General features: G+C 40.4%; 1 protein-coding gene across 3 annotated transcripts in view; it reads left to right on the top strand.

Annotated features, from left to right (window-relative positions):
* Window positions 1–19,363, top strand: part of vps13a (vacuolar protein sorting 13 homolog A) — a 283,176-nt gene that overhangs the window by 68,208 nt on the left and 195,605 nt on the right. For all 3 annotated transcript variants that reach the window (XM_078396225.1, XM_078396226.1, XM_078396227.1), the window contains 9 exons: window positions 86–148; window positions 362–491; window positions 7,441–7,535; window positions 9,014–9,156; window positions 11,984–12,185; window positions 15,263–15,377; window positions 16,545–16,681; window positions 18,748–18,880; window positions 19,152–19,269. In XM_078396225.1, the coding sequence (XP_078252351.1) occupies window positions 86–148; window positions 362–491; window positions 7,441–7,535; window positions 9,014–9,156; window positions 11,984–12,185; window positions 15,263–15,377; window positions 16,545–16,681; window positions 18,748–18,880; window positions 19,152–19,269 (1,136 nt within the window). The remainder of the gene's footprint in view (window positions 1–85; window positions 149–361; window positions 492–7,440; window positions 7,536–9,013; window positions 9,157–11,983; window positions 12,186–15,262; window positions 15,378–16,544; window positions 16,682–18,747; window positions 18,881–19,151; window positions 19,270–19,363) is intronic.

Here is a 19,363-nt window from a genome sequence, read left to right as displayed (position 1 = left end):
CACAAGAAGTCTGTAGATTGTTACATTTATATCAAAAAACAAATGTTAATTTCCTTATTGCTTTCTTCAATTTTTTTCCTCACAGCAACATGAAAGGAACCTTGATTTGTTCAATATTACACTCGCAAGACAACAGGCAGAAGTGGAGGTATTCAGGATCTAAATTGTCTTCATTTTGAAGAACAATTCTCTTTTTGGAGAAAGAATTTAATAAATTAAATATTTAAATATAACAAATCTAATTGTTTCACTCTTTTTAAAAAACAAACCTGTTCTGTGTAGTTGATCAACAAAGCAAAATTGTTAGCTGTAAAACTTGGCTTGTGGAAAGCAAATGTAACGTTTTTGAATTTTGTTTTAGGCAATGAAAGCAGGGTACAAGATTTACAGACCTGGTGCAAAAGTTGAGGAAGATAATTCTGGAGGATGGTTTGCTTGGGCTTGGAACTGGACAGGAGGCAATGAAGAAAAACCACGTGATTCAAAATCTGGTACAAAAGTTAATTTTTGCGAAGATAAAGATATTTAAATACATTTAAGAATGCAGATGGCAAATGTTAAATGGGTTTGTTTCATGATAGTGTTGATTTTATGAGATGTTGATCGTTGTAGAATTCTGAGCTCAAAAGTGAGGCAGGAAAGAGCCTGGGAGCAGTGGATGAAGTGCTTAGAAAGTTTTGAGTAGGGTGCAAGGGTAAGTCGATGTCAGAGAGCTATGGACCAATTGATGCAGTGTTGAAAAGGTTGGCCATTGGAAAATCCTATCAAGGCCCACAAAACATATAATAAAAATATAAGATATATGATATTTTTATTAGATATGAGTGCTTTGTTGTTTCCTTCTCCGAACTAACAATGATCTACATTTTCCTTGATCAACCCCCCTCTTTGATGTCTCGTTCTCACACATTACACTTCCTTATCTCTATCTCCCGCTGCCCTTACTCTGGCTGAAGAAGGGTCTCAACCCGAAACGTCATCCATTCCTTCTCTCCAGAAATGCTGCCTGTCTCGCTGTGTTACTCCAGCATTTCGTGTATATCATATAATAAAGATATATTTTTGTCTCCCTTAATTTGCTAGATTGCATCGGGCTCAGCATATCTGTTAAGCATTTTGTAAATAAGGCAAGTAGCTAGCTATGAAAACAAAATATCACAAACTGCTTTTATTAAAATTAGAATAGGATATGCTAATGTAGGTTTTACCAACAGTCTGAAGAAGGGTCTCAACCCAAAATATCATCTATTTCCCTCCGCATATGCTGCCTGGCCTGCTGACTTGCTCCAGCAGTTTGTTTTTTACTTATGATTCTATCATCTGCAGTGTCGTGTTCTCTATTTTCCTGCTTTATTGCATAATTTCCTCAAAAGATATGCACACTTCGAAGAAGTTCTTTCTTTGGGAGCTCTGCGAGATGCTCACGCACTGCTCCTCCTCTCTGATTCCTGCATCAGTCTGAAGAAGTGTCCCGACTCTAAATGTCAAAAGAGGGGGTGGGGTCGCTCTGTTGGTGAGGAATGATATTCACTCCCTTGCAAGGGGTGACATAGAATCAGGAGATGTATAATCAGTATGGATAGAAATGAGGAATTGTAAGGGTAAAAAGACCCTAATAGGAGTTATCTACAGGCCCCCAAACAGTAGCCTCGACATAGGGTGCAAGTTGAATCAGGAGCTAAAATTGGCATGTCGCAAATGAAATGTTACGGTGGTTATGGGAGATTTCAACATGCAGGTAGACTGGGAAAATCAGGTTGGTAATGGACCCCAGGAAAGAGAGTTTGTGGAGTGTCTCCAAGATGGATTCTTAGAACAGCTTGTACTGGAGCCTACTAGGGAGAAGGCAATTCTTGATTTAGTGTTGTGTAATGAACCTGATCTGATAAGGGGACTCGAGGTAAAAGAGCCATTAGGAGGCAGTGATCACAATATGATGTTTTACTCTACAAATTGAGGGGGAGAAGGGAAAATCGGAAGTGTCAGTATTACAGTATAGCAAAGGGGATTACAGAGGCATGAGGCAGGAGCTGGCCAGAATTGACTGGAAGGAGGCCCTAGCAGGGAAGACGGTGGAACAGCAATGGCAGGTATTCCTGGGAATAATGCAGAAGTTGCAGGATCAATTTATTCCAAAGAGGAGGAAAGATTCCAAGGGGAGTAAGAGGCACCTGTGACTGACAAGGGAAGTCAAGGACAGCATAAAAATAAAAGAGAAGATGTGTAACATAGCAAAGAAGAGTGGGAAGCCAGAGGATTGGGACTCTTTTAAAGAGCAACAGAAGATGACTAAGAAGGCAGTACGGGGAGAAAAGATGAGGTAGGAGGGTAAACTAGCTAGGGGTTGGACGCGTTAGAGGCGGGAAACATGTTCCCAATGGGGTTGGACACGTTAGAGGCAGGAAACATGTTCCCAATGTTGGGGGAGTCCAGAACAAGGGGCCACAGTTTAAGAATAAGGGGTAGGCCATTTAGAACTGAGATGAGGAAAAACGTTTTCAGTCAGAGAGTTGTGAATCTGTGGAATTCTCTGCCTCAGAAGGCAGTGGAGACCAATTCTCTGAATGCATTCAAGAGAGAGCTAGATACAGCTCTTAAGGGTAGCGGAATCAGGGGGTATGGGGAGAAGGCAGGAACGGGGTACTGATTGAGAATGTTCAGCCATGATCACATTGAATGGCGGTGCTGGCTCCAAGGGCCGAATGGCCTCCTCCTGCACCTATTGTTTATTGTCTATTGTCCATTTCATTTGACAAATGTTGCCTGACCCACTGAGTTCCTCAAGCAGATTTTTTAAAACTTTAGCAATAGGATAGAAAAATGTGGCCGACAGGGAAATGCCAAAGGTCTTTGGAGGATCAGAAGAACTTTCCGTTGCTCATATGTTCATAAGTCATAGGAGCAGAATTAGGTCATTCGGGCCATCAAATTTACTCTGCCATTCAATCATGGCTGAATTATCTTTCCCTTTCAACCCCGTTCTCCTGGTGACCTTTGAGAACCTAACTAATCGAGAACCTGTCAAACTCTGCTTTAAAATACCCAATGACTTGGCCTCCACAGCCATCTGTGGCAATGAATTCCATAGATTCGGACTCCATAGACTCATCTCCTTTCTAAAGGTATGTCTGAGGCTTTGCACACTGGTCCTAGACTCGCCACATCCACTTTATCCAGGTCTTTGTCTATTTGGTAAGTTTCAATAACATCCCCCGCTCATCCTCGCCCCCTAAACCCTAGCGAGTACAGGCCCAGAGCCGACAAACGCTCAACATATATTAACCCAGCCAACCCTGGGATCATTCTCGTTAAACCACCTCTGGATACTCTTCAGAGTCAGCATACCCCACTGACGCAGGACCCAAAACTGCTCACAATACCTCAAATGTGGTCTGTGTAGAAAGGAACTGCAGATGCTGCTTTAAACAGACAATAAGCACAACAAGCTGGAGCAGACAGCATCTCTGGAGCCTCGGCATTCCATCTCTGTTTTTATCTTCTAGTCCTCTCAAAATGAACGCTAACATTATATTTGGCTTCCTTAACCTGCAAATCCTATACAAATGTGCTCTTAATCTAAGTATCAATGTTTGTTATCTTGTCTGTTACATCTTTGCCTATGAACTTGGTGCTTGATACTACATTTCAGTGTTAAATGGTGGCTGTGTTATATTTGTTCTATATTTTTATGTGTCTACCCTGTATTTCCTTCCTCCCAAATTAATAAACCCTCCCTTGCCCTTACCTTTTTTCCTACTGCCATGCATATTCAACATTTACCTTGAAACGGGTTTAAAAAAAACAAATCTACCTACTGCTCTTTCTTCAGCATTTTGAAGGGACTATTTTTTTTTTGTGATGACCAGTCCATTTTATTATCACACCTGTTATTTCACTGGTTCACTTCTTTGTGCAATTGATAAGAGCTATAGCCCTGATATTTCTTCTCTGCACAAACAAATTGTGTTACTAGATGAAAATAGTAATGTACTTTGTTCTCATTCAATTTAGCATGCAGTATATAGCACCCATAATGCAACCTCTTCTAACACTAGGGAGACTAAATTTTATTGATAAGTTTGCTGAAAATGATTTGGATGATGGAATTAGAAGTAACACTAGCAAGTTTGCGGATGACACAAAGGTGGGGGAGTCCAGAACCAGGGGACACAGTCTAAGAATAAAGGGGAGGCCTTTTAAAACTGAGAAGAAACTTTTTTACCCAGAGAGTTGAGAATTTGTGGAATTCTCTGCCACAGAAGGCAGTGGAGGCCAATTCACTGGATGAATTTAAAAGAGAGTTCGATAGAGCTCTAGGGGCTAATGGAATTAAGGGATATGGGGAGAAGGCAGGCACAGGTTACTGATTGTGGATATAGCGGCCAGCTTCTTGTCTATCAAATTAGCTCCCAAGCTGCCGTTTACACAGATCGGGTGGAACGATAAGTTAATGATGCAAACGATAACAATAACAGAGACCTTCTCGACGTTTGAATGAGTTAGAAGTTATTATTTGAAGTCGCAATATAATATATTGGCATATCTCTTGTCGTCGACTTGTTATTGATTCGCTTGTTAAAGATCTATCTCCTACCGTAGTCTTTGCAATTGATACGAACCGCCAGATCTATCTTCGGCGAAGAGTTCCTACTAATCTTCTTGTCAGTAAGAGCTACAACCAATTAAATCTTGGCTGCGGGTTCCTTTTGGCTAGACTATCAGCCCCTTCTTAGCTTCAACTGGAGTAACACGTCGAAACTGCCCGTTCTCTGGCTCTGCCCAGCCCATAAGTAAGCATAGCATTAACCTTTTAGTGTCCAAAATACAGCAGGATACAAGGTAATATAAAAATATGCAAAAATAACTAATAAACTCAAAATGGTTCCTACAGTAGATGATCAGCCATGATCACAATGAATGGCAGTGCTGGCTCGAAGGGCCAAATGGCTTCCTCCTGCACCTATTTTCTATGTTTCTAAAACCTCCATTCAATCCATAAGCCTAACTTCAAGCACTCCTTCACTTGCCACTTACATTTTTTGCTCCCTCTTATTCTGACCTCTTACCTTCTGCATTGTTGATCTTAAATGAAACTTTGGGAAAGTTCAAGGATCAGCACAAAAACTGGAAATGCTGGAAATACTCAGCAGGTCGGTCGCAACTGCGGGAAGAGAAATAGTCAACATTTCGGGTCAAAGACCCTGTGCCCAGTTTTGTTTTTTGTTTTCCAGTATTTGCTGTTTTTTTATTTCACAGATAACACCTTTATTTCTCCAATCATCGCACAAAACCTTTTTTTTTTTCTCTCTCTAACCTTTTTAATTAATTACTGGTTTGTGAAGTGAAAAATCTAACATCCAGTTCTGTTGAAAGTTTCTCATCCTTAAATATTATCAGCTTCTAATTTAGCAGATGCTATGTTTCCTATGACTATTTCTGCGTTTCTTGTTTTTGAATTTCTCATCCACAGAATTTTAATTTTGTCACTCTGATGTGATTTTGCACAATTAAGTTCTTGTGCTATCCAGGCAGATTGCACACATGGATGTCATCATGCCATACATGAGTACAACAGGTAGTGCAAAACGAGAAAGGAAACAGTGCAGAATACAGTATTATAACTGCCGAGGAAGTGTAGAGGAACTCTGAAAATATGTATTTTTATAGCTTACTAATGCTCCTTGTGCAGGTATGCTTTAGAGATGGTGTTTAAGAACCTTGAACATCCTGACAAAATGGAGAGAATGACTATAATGTTAAACTTTTGTTTTCTTGGAATTGGAGTACAGGGCAAATTAGAATACGAAGATGAGTTTAAGTTTATTGTCCTATGTGTGAGTACAGCAAAGTACAGGTACAACAGACCTCCCAACCCTTCAGAATTTGGCGGAATGTTTCCGCTTTCTTATTTCATTTCCACCATTCTGATTTCGCCTCACATTTTCCGCAAAACACATGCCCCGCCGCTGTACTCGCCCTCGCCCGGCCTCGCCTTGTCGCTGGCCCAATCTCGCCTTACGTCGCTTCGCCGCTGGCTCGGCCTCACTTCGCCGCTGGCCCGGCCTCGCCACGCTTCTCGCCGCTCGCCTCACCTCTCGTCGCTGGCCCGGCCTTACCTCGCCTCTCTCCGCTCGCCTCACCGCTGGCCCAGCCTCGCTGCGGAGCGTGAAGCCCATTGATGTTGAGAGGGGATGGGGTGGGGGGGGGGGGGGATTGGGATGCGGGGGAGGGGGGCAGTGGAGTGGGAGGTGGGAGTGGATTTGGGGGGAAAGGGGTGGAGGGGAGGGGCGGGGGGAGTAGGGGGAAGGGTGGGGGAGTAGGGGGGAGGTGGGGAGAGGGGGTTGGGGGGAAGTAGGGTTGGGGGGGTAGGGTTGGGAGGGACATGGAACATTGTGATTTGCTGTTGACTACTGGAGCAAGTATGTCCAATTAAATTAGGTATGTGCAGTTTTTTAAATGCAACCTCTTGGGAGGTCTGGGTACAATGCAAATTGTGTGGTAACATCATAAGGCACATAGACCCAGACGACATGAAAAAACCCCATAAATTTTACAACTCTGCAAAGGCAAAATATAAATGCAAAGGCAAGATTGTTGTGCAGAAACAATTTTGAAGTACAGCAGAATAACCAATGAGATAGAGTTAAAAGTGCATGGCGACACCTGTGCATTTAGGTTATTAAAGAGGTGGTAGGTTCAGAAGTCAGATAGCAATGGGAAAGAATCCAGTAATCTTTCATTTCACCGCACATTTATGTGTATGTGACAAATAAAAATTGACTTGACTTGACTTAAGTCTTGACAACTGAAGCCATTTGCATATTGGGGCTCCAAGGCCAAGGTCCAGAAATTTAGAGACATCTGTGATGAGGTCTGAAGCAAAATGGTTCATTTGAAACCCAATACAAACTGGTCACTGGTGATGGGGCTATTGGAAAATCTCTCAAGTGCTGTGAATAGTACTGTCAGTACCACCTTCCACAACTTTGAGTATAAACTAGTCATTAACCAGATTTGGTTGGTAGTTTATTTTCTGTTGATATACCTGTACAATTTTCCATTTTGTCATTTAGATAAAATTGTAATTATACTATTTAGAAGCTTGGTATGAGATGCACGTAATTATGGGGTGCAGCTCTTCAGTGCTGCAGCTGTAACATAAACGATGCCATTGAAAAGCAAGGGTAAGACTTTATTATTGGGTTTTTTCAAGAGACTGATATTGCCTGTCACTGGGTGGCATGATTGTTATTTGTCACATCTGCCCATATCTCAGTGTCATTCAGGCCTTTCCGTGTTCAAGCGTGGGCTACTTAATTCTCTGAGGATTTCGCAAAATAACTGATAATTAAGAGTAGAACTTATAAATTGTCTTTATTCCTGTTTTGCTGAAATTATAATTTTTATATTGTGATGTATTCTTGAAATGTTTATTTTCAGGAATTGATTTATTAATGACACCTGAAGAGAAGTCAAAACTCTATACAGCAATTGGATACAGCGAAGCTGCAGTGGATCCAACAATGCCAAAAAGAGTATGTGTAATAATGTTAGGAATTCAAATTTGTCCTGCATGATAAATGAAATGAAGCACTGAAACAAATGATGCTGATAACGCCCGACCATTGCAGATTGATTTGGGAATCTTTCAGAAAAGGCAATTGGAAAAAAGAAAAACATTTGGATAGGTGTAAGGGTAGGATAGCTTTAGAGGGATATGTTCATTAAAGCAGATTAGGCCATTTGGCCCATCAAGTCTACTCTGCCATTCAATCAATGCTGATCTCCCTTTCCCTCTCAAGCCCATTCTCCTGCCTTCTCCCCATAACCTCTTAAACCCATATTAATGAAGAATCTTTCAATCTCTGCCTTAAAAATAACCCTTGACGTCTTCCACAGCCGTTTGTGGCAATGTATTCCACAGATTCACCAACCTCTGACTAAAGGAATTCTTCCCCCCCCTCCCCCTCCTTTCTAAAGGTATGTCCTTTTATTCTGAGGCTATGGCCTCTGGTCATAGACTCTCCCACTGGTGGAAACATCCTCTTCACATACACTCTATCCAGGCCTTTCACTATTCGCTAAGTTTCAATGAGGTTCCCCCCACATCCTTCTAAACTCCAGCAAGAACAGGCCCAGTGTCTTCAAATGCTCATCATATGTTAACCCGATTATTCCTGGGATCATTCTCGTAAACCTCTTTTGGACCCTCTCCAATGCGAGTACATCCTTCTTCAAATATGGGGCCCAAAACTGCTCACACTACTCCAACTGCCTTCTGACCATTGCCTTATAAAGCCTCAGCATTTTATCAAAGATAAACACAAAAAGCTGGAGTAACTGAGCGGGTCAGGCAGCATCTCTGGAGAAAAGGAATGTGTGACATTTCAGTCTCAACCCGAAAGGTCACCCATTCCTTCTCTCTAGAGATGCTGCCTGTCCCGCTGAGTTACTCCAGCTTTTTATGTCTATCTTCAGCATCTGCAGTTCCTTCCTCCACTCAGCATTATATCCCTGTTTTGTGTTCTAGCCCTCTCGAAATAAATGCTAGCATTGTATTTGCCTTCTTTACTACCGATTCGACGTGCAAATTATTGGCCAAACGTTGGCGGGTGGGACTAATGCAGATGGGGCATGTAGCTCGGACAGTTGTACCTAAGGGCCTGTTTCCACGTTATATGACTCTATGACTCTGAGTTCAATGCACAGAACCTTTTAAGATCTATGCATACCACTTGATCTGGCATTTTGTCCATTCCGTTTTAATTGACTATTCTCTGTTTTTTGCCTTGAAACACTCAAATTCCTCTTTCAATCCATCTACCCCTTTCAGATACCCCTAAAAACCATATCCATTTGAATACGTAGTTATTTGGTAACTGTGCCAAACTGTGCAGTGCCTTTCAGCTAAAGGCACAACTAAGTCCAAATTATTATAATCAAATGTTGAAAATCATGAATTTATTCTGTTGTATACTTGGTCATTTTTTTTCCTGATTTGTTAATTGCACAGTATGAAGCTGTGAAAATTTCTGTGAAGCTCGACAGTATGTCCATTTCAATCAATGAAGAGCAAGACAAACCAGAGATAATGAAATTTTCTGTGCTCGACTTGAGAACAAACGTAACACAGAGACCAGGAGCACAAGCAATGAAGTAAGTTTTACAACATTTATAACTTCCTTTTATTTGAATGAAAACAGAAAATGGTGGAACCAGAAGTCAGAGTTCTACCTTAACCATGTAAAATTACCCCTTTGATAGGATTGTGCTTTCATGATTCACTTATTAAATATCTTGTGGGAAATACAGTGCAACATTTCATTCTGATTCTGGTTAGGTTATTATGTCTGATCCAAAAATAACATTTGTTTTTGCACGATGTTTTAATTGAATTGAAGAACATGTCCTTGTATCAAAAGTACACATTTCTGGAGGATCTGGGCAAGTTGTGTAATATCTTTGTCGGCAGAGATGACGCAGTCAATGTTTTGAGTCGTCAGTCTGCATCACGGCAGAGAGAGTAGGAGATGACAATAAAATGGGGAGAAATTGGGGGATGGCAACTGGCTGGTGATGGGGAGACAAATGAATGAATGAATACGTTTATTGGCCATGTATGTACACATACAAGGAATGTGACCGATGGGTAGGGTGGAAGTAAAAATGGGCTGGAAGGTGTTGTGGAGACACGAAGATGTAGTTGCTGGGATCTGGTAAGTAAGGAAGATATGTGGAATCAGTTCAGGGATGGATGATGGGCAGGTGGAACTAGAGGGAGGGGAGATCAGGAATAGAGTGAAAGGAGCACGGAGAGCAGTTTACACATAGTTGCGAAATTCAATGTTCATGTCATTGTGTTTGGAAACTACACAATCCGAATACGAGGTATTTTTCTAGTTTGTGCTTGGCGTTAACCTGGCAGTGGAGAAAGCTGGGGACAACAGGTCCATGTGCAATGGGAAAAGGGAATTGAAATAGCATGCAACTGGGAGCTGAACATAGCAACTATGGACAGAGCACAGGTGTTTTGAAAATGGTCGCCCAGTCTGCATTTTGGTTTCACCGATGTCGAGGAGGTCACATGGAGAGCACTGAGTGCATAAGACAAGGTTGGAGGAGGTGCATTTTATTATTTGCCTGACCTCTCAGGGCTGTTTAGGTCCCTGGATGGTGATGAGGGAGTAGGTGTAGTGATGATTGTTGTGTGTCTTATGGTTGCTGGGGCAAGTCCCAGAGGATGGAGAGCCCTTGGATGGAGCTGTTGCCAAACCATGCTGTGATGCACCCTGATAAAATGCTTTCTACGGGGAGCTTCAGCTCCTTCCACTCAATCTCTTGTCAGGTTGTGATCCCTTTCTATTTCTTCATCTCTGCCATGGCTATTCTCAAGATGAGCCGTTCTGTACAGATTGTGTGACATGTCCTCTTTAAGGAATCAAGGCTTTCCCTCTGCTGTGGCTCATGGAGCCATTTTATTGCATTTTATTTTCATTTTCTTCATTTTTTTTACTTCCCCAGTCCTCAGACAGAGCAGAGATAGTGTACACCTTTCACCCTGCTGGCCTCCTCATTCATCACATCATCTTTCATTTCCATCAACTGTTGCAGATCCCACCACCAGGCACATCTTCCCCATCTTATTTTCTCCTTTCCACTCTGCAAATCCTTGGTTTGCTGATCCTAATCCTAACCGTTTCCTGTTCCCTGGCACTTTTCCTGCAAGCATCGGAGTTGCATCATTTGTCCCTACACATACCTCACCACCGAAGAAGGACAAAAAGAACCCTTCCAGGTCAGACAAAGATTCACATACACTTCTTCCATCCTTGTGGACCGCATTTGGTGCTCTTAGTGTGGCTGCCTCTACGTCGATAAGACTAAGCAGAATCTAGGCTAATTTTGTGGAAGACCTGCCTGAAGTTGCCATTTCTGAGCTCTCATTTCTATGCATTTCTTGTTTGTGCTCAGCCTTCTCCACTGACAGTTTGAGGCCCAATGTGAACTAGAAGAACAGCACGTTATATTCTGCTTGGATAGTTTAAAACCCAATGGTATGAACATTGAATTTTCCAGCTTCAGGCAACCTGCATTCTCTGTAACGCATTTCATTCTCCCGCAGATCTGCCCAGGATCTGTCTATCATCAATACATTATACCTGCTGGGTCACGTTAACTTTCCCCAACTGGTTCCTTCCACCTGTCATTCCTCCCCATATCTGGTTCCATTTACTACCTTCCGTACTTATCGGACTCCAGCATCTGCATCCCCTTGTGTCTCACCTTCCATCCTGTATCTATCTTTGTTTTCTCCCTTCTCCCCCACTTAGCTCGACCTTCCCTTTTCTCCCTCCTTATCTGCTTTCATCTATCACTTACCAGTTGGTCTCCAAACTCCATCCCTTCCCATTCTGCTCCCTGCCCATCCTCACCTATCACATGCCAGCCCCTTTCTTGCCCTTCATACTGGCAATCTCCACTCTGCACTCTCAGTCCTGATGCAAGTTCTTCATCCAAAACATTGACTATCCCTTTGCTTCCATATATGTAGCTCGACCCAAGATGTCAGAGGATATGGAGTCACCTATGATAAAGGCTATAGACTGAGGAAGTTATGTGTATTTTAGTCACAATTACACAAGATGCTGTTTGACTCTTATCAGAATCATTACAGTACTGTTTATTGTCTACGGCTGAATTGCTTTCAAAGTAACTCCTGAAGTTCTGATTGGTATTTTTTTTCCCGAAATGAAATTTTTGTTGATTTTTGATCTATATTCAAAATGGAGAAAAGCAGGTGTGCATGTGATTTGCAAAGACCATATTATTGAGACATAATGTTTCAAGAAATTCTTTCAATACAGTTGAAATTTATTTAAGTAAATGCTGTAGTGTTGTTTCTGGTTGTTTCCGATTGCACGATGAAGCAACAGTGAATGTGAAAGTTGTTATATCATCATTATGAAATACTTTGTTTTTGTAGATTTGAGGCAATAATAAGTACCCTTGAAGTGACAGGATTGCTTCATGAAATGCATAGACCGTTACTACTTTCCTCAAGAAATGTTATGACTGAAAATGAAGAGACTCTTCTCCAGATCATGTTTGAAACAAATCCATTGAATGAAATTGCTGACCAGCGACTAAGGGTGGAGTCGCGTCCGCTTGAAATTATATATGATGCAGTGAGTGCAATGAACAATATACTTTTAATATTTATTTAAGTTATATAAAACTCACGCTTCTGATTATAGTTTGGTGAAAAGGAATCTGGAGAAGAAACATAGAATGAAATGGAAGTCTATTGGCTTATTGTGCCTGTGTGGAATCCTTGGTGCAGCTATTTGATTGATGATATTGGTTAATTTCACCTACCCGTGTTTTTGTTTGTTCCAAATATTTATTTACTTTGCTTTGGATTTAGTAGTTCTAGTGCAATTTTCAGCAGCAAATATCAGATCATATTTCTGCTGCTTTTCGTAGAAATGTTTACCAGAAGTGACATTTGATTCGTTTGACTGTCACCTTATCTCTTGTTCTTGTGTCAACCCATTGTTAATGAATCAGTCTTATTCCACATCAAAGATTTTTTCTTTGAAAAAAAGTAAAGATCTTAATTCTGCATTAAATTCTCCAATAAATAACCACCATTCAACTTTAAAATTGTGAAAGTTAAGTGCATTTTAGAACTAGTGAGTGGATTCAACACGTGGAGAAAAATTGGCAGCAACATTGTGTGGCAAATCAGGATTTTTAGTTTAAAACTATTTAAATTGTTGGCAGCTTGTCTTATTTTTAAATTTGATAAACGTGCAAATTTTTGTTTTCTAGTTTGAAAACTATTTTATGATAATAAAACTGCCCATTCAAGTATTACATTTGACGGTTATCATATTATACTTTGTTGTCAAGCCCTTTTAGTTAAGAAACAATTAGAGATAGACACAAATGCATTAGCTACTTAATGATCTTCTAAAGCTCCAAATGTGGCAAAATTTAGCTGGAACATCCAGCAGTGACTAGAAGTTCCAATCTTTAATCAAGCTTTTTATTCCATTGCTGATTTGTTTCCTGAAGCTTTGGAGATTTGTAGAAAATAAAAAATGCGGATGTTAGAAATCTGAAATAAAACAGAAAATGCAGTGAACGTTTAGCAAGTTGGGAAAAATCTGTGGCAATCAAAACAAACATGACCTGAAATATTAAATGTTAATTTTTCTTTTTGAGATGCAAGAGACTGCTGATGTTGGAATCTTGAGTGACAAATTGCTGGAGGAACATTGGGCCAGGCAGTATCTAGGGAGGGATCCTTCTTGGAGGGTTCCAACCCGAAAAATGTTCTGTTCATTTCCCTCCACAGATGCTGTGTTGGACCTGCTCTGTTCTTCCAGCAATTCGTTTTTTTCTTTCCACAGATGCAGCCTGACTTGCTGATGTTTTCCAGCATATTCTGCTATTGGTAGAGATTTATTGCAATTATAGACAATAGACAATAGGTGCAGGAGGAGGCCATTTGGCCCTTTGAGCCAGCACCGCCATTCATTATGATCATGGCTGATCATTCTCAATCAGTACCCTGTTCCTGCCTTCTCCCCATACCCCCTGACTCCGCTATCCTTAAGAGCTCTATCTAGCTCTCTCTTGAAGGCATTCAGAGAATTGGCCTCCACTGCCTTCTGAGGCAGAGAATTCCACAGATTCACAACTCTCTGACTGAAAAAAAATCTCCTCATCTCAGTTCTAAATGGCCTACCCCTTATTCTTAAACTGTGGCCCCTTGTTCTGGACTCCCCCAACATTGGGAACATGTTTCCTGCCTCTAACGTGTCCAACCCCTTAATAATCTTATACGTTTCGATAAAATCTCCTCTCATCCTTCTAAATTCCAGTGTAGACAAGCCTAGTCGCTCCAGTCTTTCAACATATGATAGTCCCGCCATTCCGGGAATTAACCTAGTAAACCTAGTAAACCTACGCTGCACGCCATCAATAGCAAGAATATCCTTCCTGAAATTTGGAGACCAAAACTGCAACCAATACTCCAGGTGCGGTCTCACTAGGGCCCTGTACAACTGCAGAAGGACCTCTTTGCTCCTATACTCAACTCCTCTTGTTATGAAGGCCAACATTCCATTGGCTTTCTTCACTGCCTGCTGTACCTGCATGCTTCCTTTCAGTGACTGATGCACTAGGACACCCAGATCTCGTTGTACGTCCCCTGTTCCTAACTTGACACCATTCAGATAATACTCTGCCTTCCTATTCTTACCACCAAAGTGGATAACCTCACACTTATCCACATTAAACTGCATCTGCCATGCATCTGCCCACTCACACAACCTGTCCAAGTCACCGTGCAACCTCATAGCATCTTCCTCACAGTTCACACTACCACCCAGCTTTGTATCATCTGCAAATTTGCTAATGGCACTTTTAATCCCTTCATCCGTCATTAATGTATATTGTAAATAGCTGCGGTCCCAGCACCTAGCCTTGCGGTACCCCACTAGTTACTGCCTGCCATTCTGAAAGGGACCCATTTATCCCCACTCTTTGCTTTCTGTCTGTCAACCAATTTTCTATCCATGTCAGTACCCTACCTCCAATACCATGTGCTCTAATTTTGCCCACTAATCTATGTGGAACCTTGTCAAAGGCTTTCTGAAAGTCAAGGTACACCACATCCACCGGCTCTCCCCTGTCAATTTTCCTAGTTACATCCTCAAAGAATTCCAGAAGATTAATCAAGCATGATTTCCACTTCGTAAATCCATGCTGACTCGGAACAATCCTGTTACTACTATCCAAATGCTCCGCAATTTCGTCTTTTATAATTGACTCCAGCATCTTCCCCACCACTGATGTCAGACTAACTGGTCTATAATTTCCCGTTTTCACTTTCCCTCCTTTCTTAAAAAGTAGGACAACATTAGCTACCCTCCAATCCACAGGAACTGATCCCAAATCTATAGAACATTGGAAAATGATCACCAATGCGTCCACAATTTCTAGTGCCACCTCCTTAAGTACTCTGGGATGCAGACCATCAAGCCCTGGGGATTTATCAGCCTTCAGTCCCATCAGTCTACCCAACACCATTTCCTGCCCAATGTGGATTTCCTTCAGTTCCTCCGTCACCCTAGGATCTCTGGCCACTAGAACATTCTAGCAGGCAGGGATGAGTATGTTATTGTATGATGTTGTTACTTCCAAATTGTTCAGGAGAAAACTGGGTAACCAGTTAATATATTAATTCCAACAGAGAACTGTGAACAGTTTGGTAGATTTTTTTCGACCACCCAGTGATGTGCGCCTGGACGAGATAACATCAGCAACTTTGATTAAACTTGAGGAATTCCGTGATAAAACTGCAACGGGTAAGTGTCAATAATCCTATTCACCCATTGATCCTATTTTGATGAGGAAATTTTTGAAATTGTTTTGATCTGCAAGTACGAAGTGCTTGTTATCGGAACAAATAACAGGATTTAGAGTGTTCCCTAGAAATTGGGAAATAGAAAGGAGTGGGAAGGATCTAATAACTTACTGTGCTGTTTTCAGACTTTGGTCTGCATATCAACTTTTTAGAGATTGCAGATGGCATGAAGTTCAAAATTAAGTAACTTGGTCAAAAATGCAGGTGAGATTGGCTTCCACATGTAACATGACATATGCATTATTATTGTTATTAAATGCTTGATATTCTTCTGAACTTAAACTCTTTCAGCAATTCAGAAAGATAGATTAGCCATGATTGAATAGTGGAGTAGACTCGATGGGCCGAATGGCCAACTTCTGCCCCTATGACATAAACTTGTGAACAAATTAAGGAAGTTTAAATGGTCTACCAAGCCTCCAGTGTGGTCGACATGAAGCCACATAGCTTTCTGGTAGGAGGTGTGTTCCTTGGAATTTTGCAAGGTATCAAGCACCTTGCCGAAGCAAATGAGGAGTCTAATGCCTATTAAAATCCATACATTACCAGATTTATTTGTGCATGGGAAATGGGTGCTCCTGAAAAATCATGCTTTGGAAATATATTTAGCAGAACATGGAGGTAATTATACTCCTTCAAACAAAAGTTACTTTCTAGTCCCTTATTTCCCTTGGCCTGGGCTCTTTTGTTTACCCATCTTCCCACTGGTTGAAACCAACACGATTCTGTTTCCACACTCCACTACCCACAGCGTTGAAAAGTTCATCTGAAAAAGAAACTATTCCCCTCATTTGATGCAACTACCTGAAGGATGATGCACATTCTTGCAATGACACAATCTTTCTTATTTGTTCAGTTGCTTGATATTTTTGGGAAGCGGTGGTTGAAATAAAAGGCTAAGCAGACACTAAAGGGAATAGTGTTGCGCAATTAATGTAACAGAAAATATTACACTTCAAGTAAATAATATATTTGCCATGCTCTATCTAGATAGGAATTATTGTACAGTATTTGCTAGTATATAGTAAAAGGCTTCTTGATAAAGAATTCATAATTATCCACTTAATATTTTCTCTGGTGTCTGTTTATCATTCCATATTGTTTTCAGGTTTGATGTACATAATTGAAACGCAGACGGTCCTGGACTTGAGAATAAACCTTATGGCTTCATATATTATTGTTCCACAGAATGGTTTTTTTGATAAATCTGCCAGTTTACTAATTCTTGATCTCGGTAATTTAAAGGTAAGTTTGTGAAAGTAGAAACATTTTTCAATGTGAGTTGAATTAAAATCCCTTGCAAATCAATTTCAGGGATAATTGGAAAGAAGGTGAAATAATTTAGTACATTCATAATATTAGTAACTGAACGTAGGATCCCCCCAGGGTTGCGTCCTTAGCCCCCTACTGTACTCCCTGTACACACATGTCTGTGTGGCCAGGTTCAGCTCAAACGCCATCATCAAGTTTGCTGATGACACTGTGGTGGTGGGGCGGATCTCCGACAACTAAGAAATGTATTGGGACAAATGGTGGAGTTGGAGATAAAATTAGTAGTATCCAGCCTGAAATAGCTGAGCAGAGACGTGAGCTGGTAAACAGCTTAACTGAATCATTGGTTATTCCAAGATGCCAAGATTTATACTCATGATAAAACAAAAAAGCATGGTCACAATTATTTTGCATTGTATAAAACTGGGGTTTGGAGAAATAATTCCATGTGGATGAGGTTTTGTGTGTCATGAACATTGAATCAATTCTCAACTGAAGGTCTAATGTGTTAGCTAAAGGGTCTGACCCCGATGGAACACTGTCAGGAAGTCCAAGGCATCTATCTATCGTAATGGAAACTCCACCTCACCCTGTAAGTTAGCCATATGCCCCTATGGACCTTTCCTCTCCCTCATCACACTTTTTCCGTCACCTTCAGATTCTGCAGAGATGGGGGAATTGCAGTTTACAATTTATAATGCACAGTTACAGTTTAATCAGTTTAACACCTGTTCTATTGCACCACCATGGACTTTGTGCATATAGTTTTGGAATATTGTCCAAAATGTTGATTGAAACTAAAGGAACTTGAGCAGGAAGCATATTATAAATTAGAATTAACAGTATTAGATAGCTGCATTAAGAAGAGTAAATTTATTCTGTAGATATTTAAATAGGATAGCAGGTGATATAAATGTTAAATATAGAATAATTAATATGAGACAATTCAAAGGTGAATCTAAACCAGTTTGGTTACAAGTTGTTGACACCAGGGTCAAAAACAAACTGACTTCAATGTCTAATTATTTTTGGATAAGCTACAAGATTTTATTGATCTATTTGTGTGTCAAAATTTGTCCCTGGTTGCATGCATTGAAATGTTTCCTTCATTAGTGGCTGTGCAATATTGTTCTTTATTTTCAGCAATAATAGACAATACAGTCAATCGTGAAATGGATTTTTAAGGGAGACTGATTGGCTGTTTATGACTTGTTTAACAATTGAAACACAATCAGTTTTCAGAAGTGCACAAAGTTGACCAAATTCAAATTTCCATTGTTCTTGGGATTATTCTGGTTCCAGTCTCTCCTGCCTGACGGAAGGCATTGTACTCAATTGTGGGAACTTTGTGCTTGGGCAGGGTTTGCAACACCTGAATAAGATGGACTCTTAACGTATTGAGTACTTCCTTGGTGACTTGGAAGTAGTTCTTACTTGAACATGATGTTCATGAGCAGCATCCTACCTATCTAGACAAGTTTTGTGTCATGCTGGAATCTCCACTGCTTCATCCTCACTCTTGTGTTACTTGATGAGAATGATAGAAATAAGGACAGAATTATCCCCTTGATGTACTATTGCCTCGTAGTATTCCGGTCTTGGAACTTCTTAATGCTTAAAAAGTTAAGTAAATTTGTGCTTTTTGGTTTTTTGTGCTCTATTTCTGAGCAATCTGTTTTGTGACTGGCGGCGTGGCTAGCTTGATGACCCAGCATAAGATGAAGGCAAAGACCCATTTGAAATGACAGATTGAGTTGGAAGTAAGGGCGAGTTCTTTGCCAGAAATGGCAAGCTAGCTTTGGGAAGATTCACAGTCAGGTGAGCAGTGTTGCATCGACACCAACTGCGAATTTTGAACCAATAAAAATAGTTTCTTTTGGCATTGGTAAATGTTTTGTCATACGGAGCTAAATATCAAGTTTAGGAACGATTTGGATACTGTTTATTGATTATCATGATATGTTTTCCTTGTATGTGCGGGTAGAATAATTCTTGGTCTCTTTTAAAAATGTTACATTCATAATTTTCATCTTTCTAAGATGATCAGTAAAAGTCGTGCACGTCTACCACAAATCACAGCTGGTGAAAGCACTTTGGAGGATATCATGGCCAGAGCCTATGATCGTTTTGAAGTACAGCTGAATAGTGTTCAACTGCTCTATGTTGAACCAAGTATGTATTTGCTAGGTGTATAAAAGATGCAACTTTTAATATTAATATAAAGTTGTAAATAATAAAATTAATATTTTTATAACAAATTGATTTATCTAAGAGAATGTTATATATTGAGTGATTGATGATTAGCCACAATGGTTTTATTAATTTTAACCTGGCTATTATCTAATTTGACAAATTTGGAATTTCATTGACAAGAGAGAGGAATTTATCCAGAAATTATTCAGGCTCAAGAGTGAATGTAATTAAATTTGTTGTTTTGATTTAGTGGAGGACTGGAAAGCAGCTCGCAAAACAAAGCAATCTTCTCAGCACATCTTGCAGCCCATGGATGTAAAACTAGAATTTTGCAGAGCAATGGTTATTTCTGATGCAAGAATGCCCAAGTATGTATGTATTTTATCAGATGAGTGAAAGTAGAACAAAAGAGTTCTGAAATTGCATTTGCCCACACAATCACAGGAGATGCAGCAATTATCC

This window comes from Rhinoraja longicauda, chromosome 3, assembly GCF_053455715.1.
Source record: "Rhinoraja longicauda isolate Sanriku21f chromosome 3, sRhiLon1.1, whole genome shotgun sequence".
NCBI classification, from domain to species: Eukaryota; Metazoa; Chordata; class Chondrichthyes; order Rajiformes; family Arhynchobatidae; genus Rhinoraja; species Rhinoraja longicauda.
This window is presented reverse-complemented; position numbering and strand designations above follow the sequence as displayed.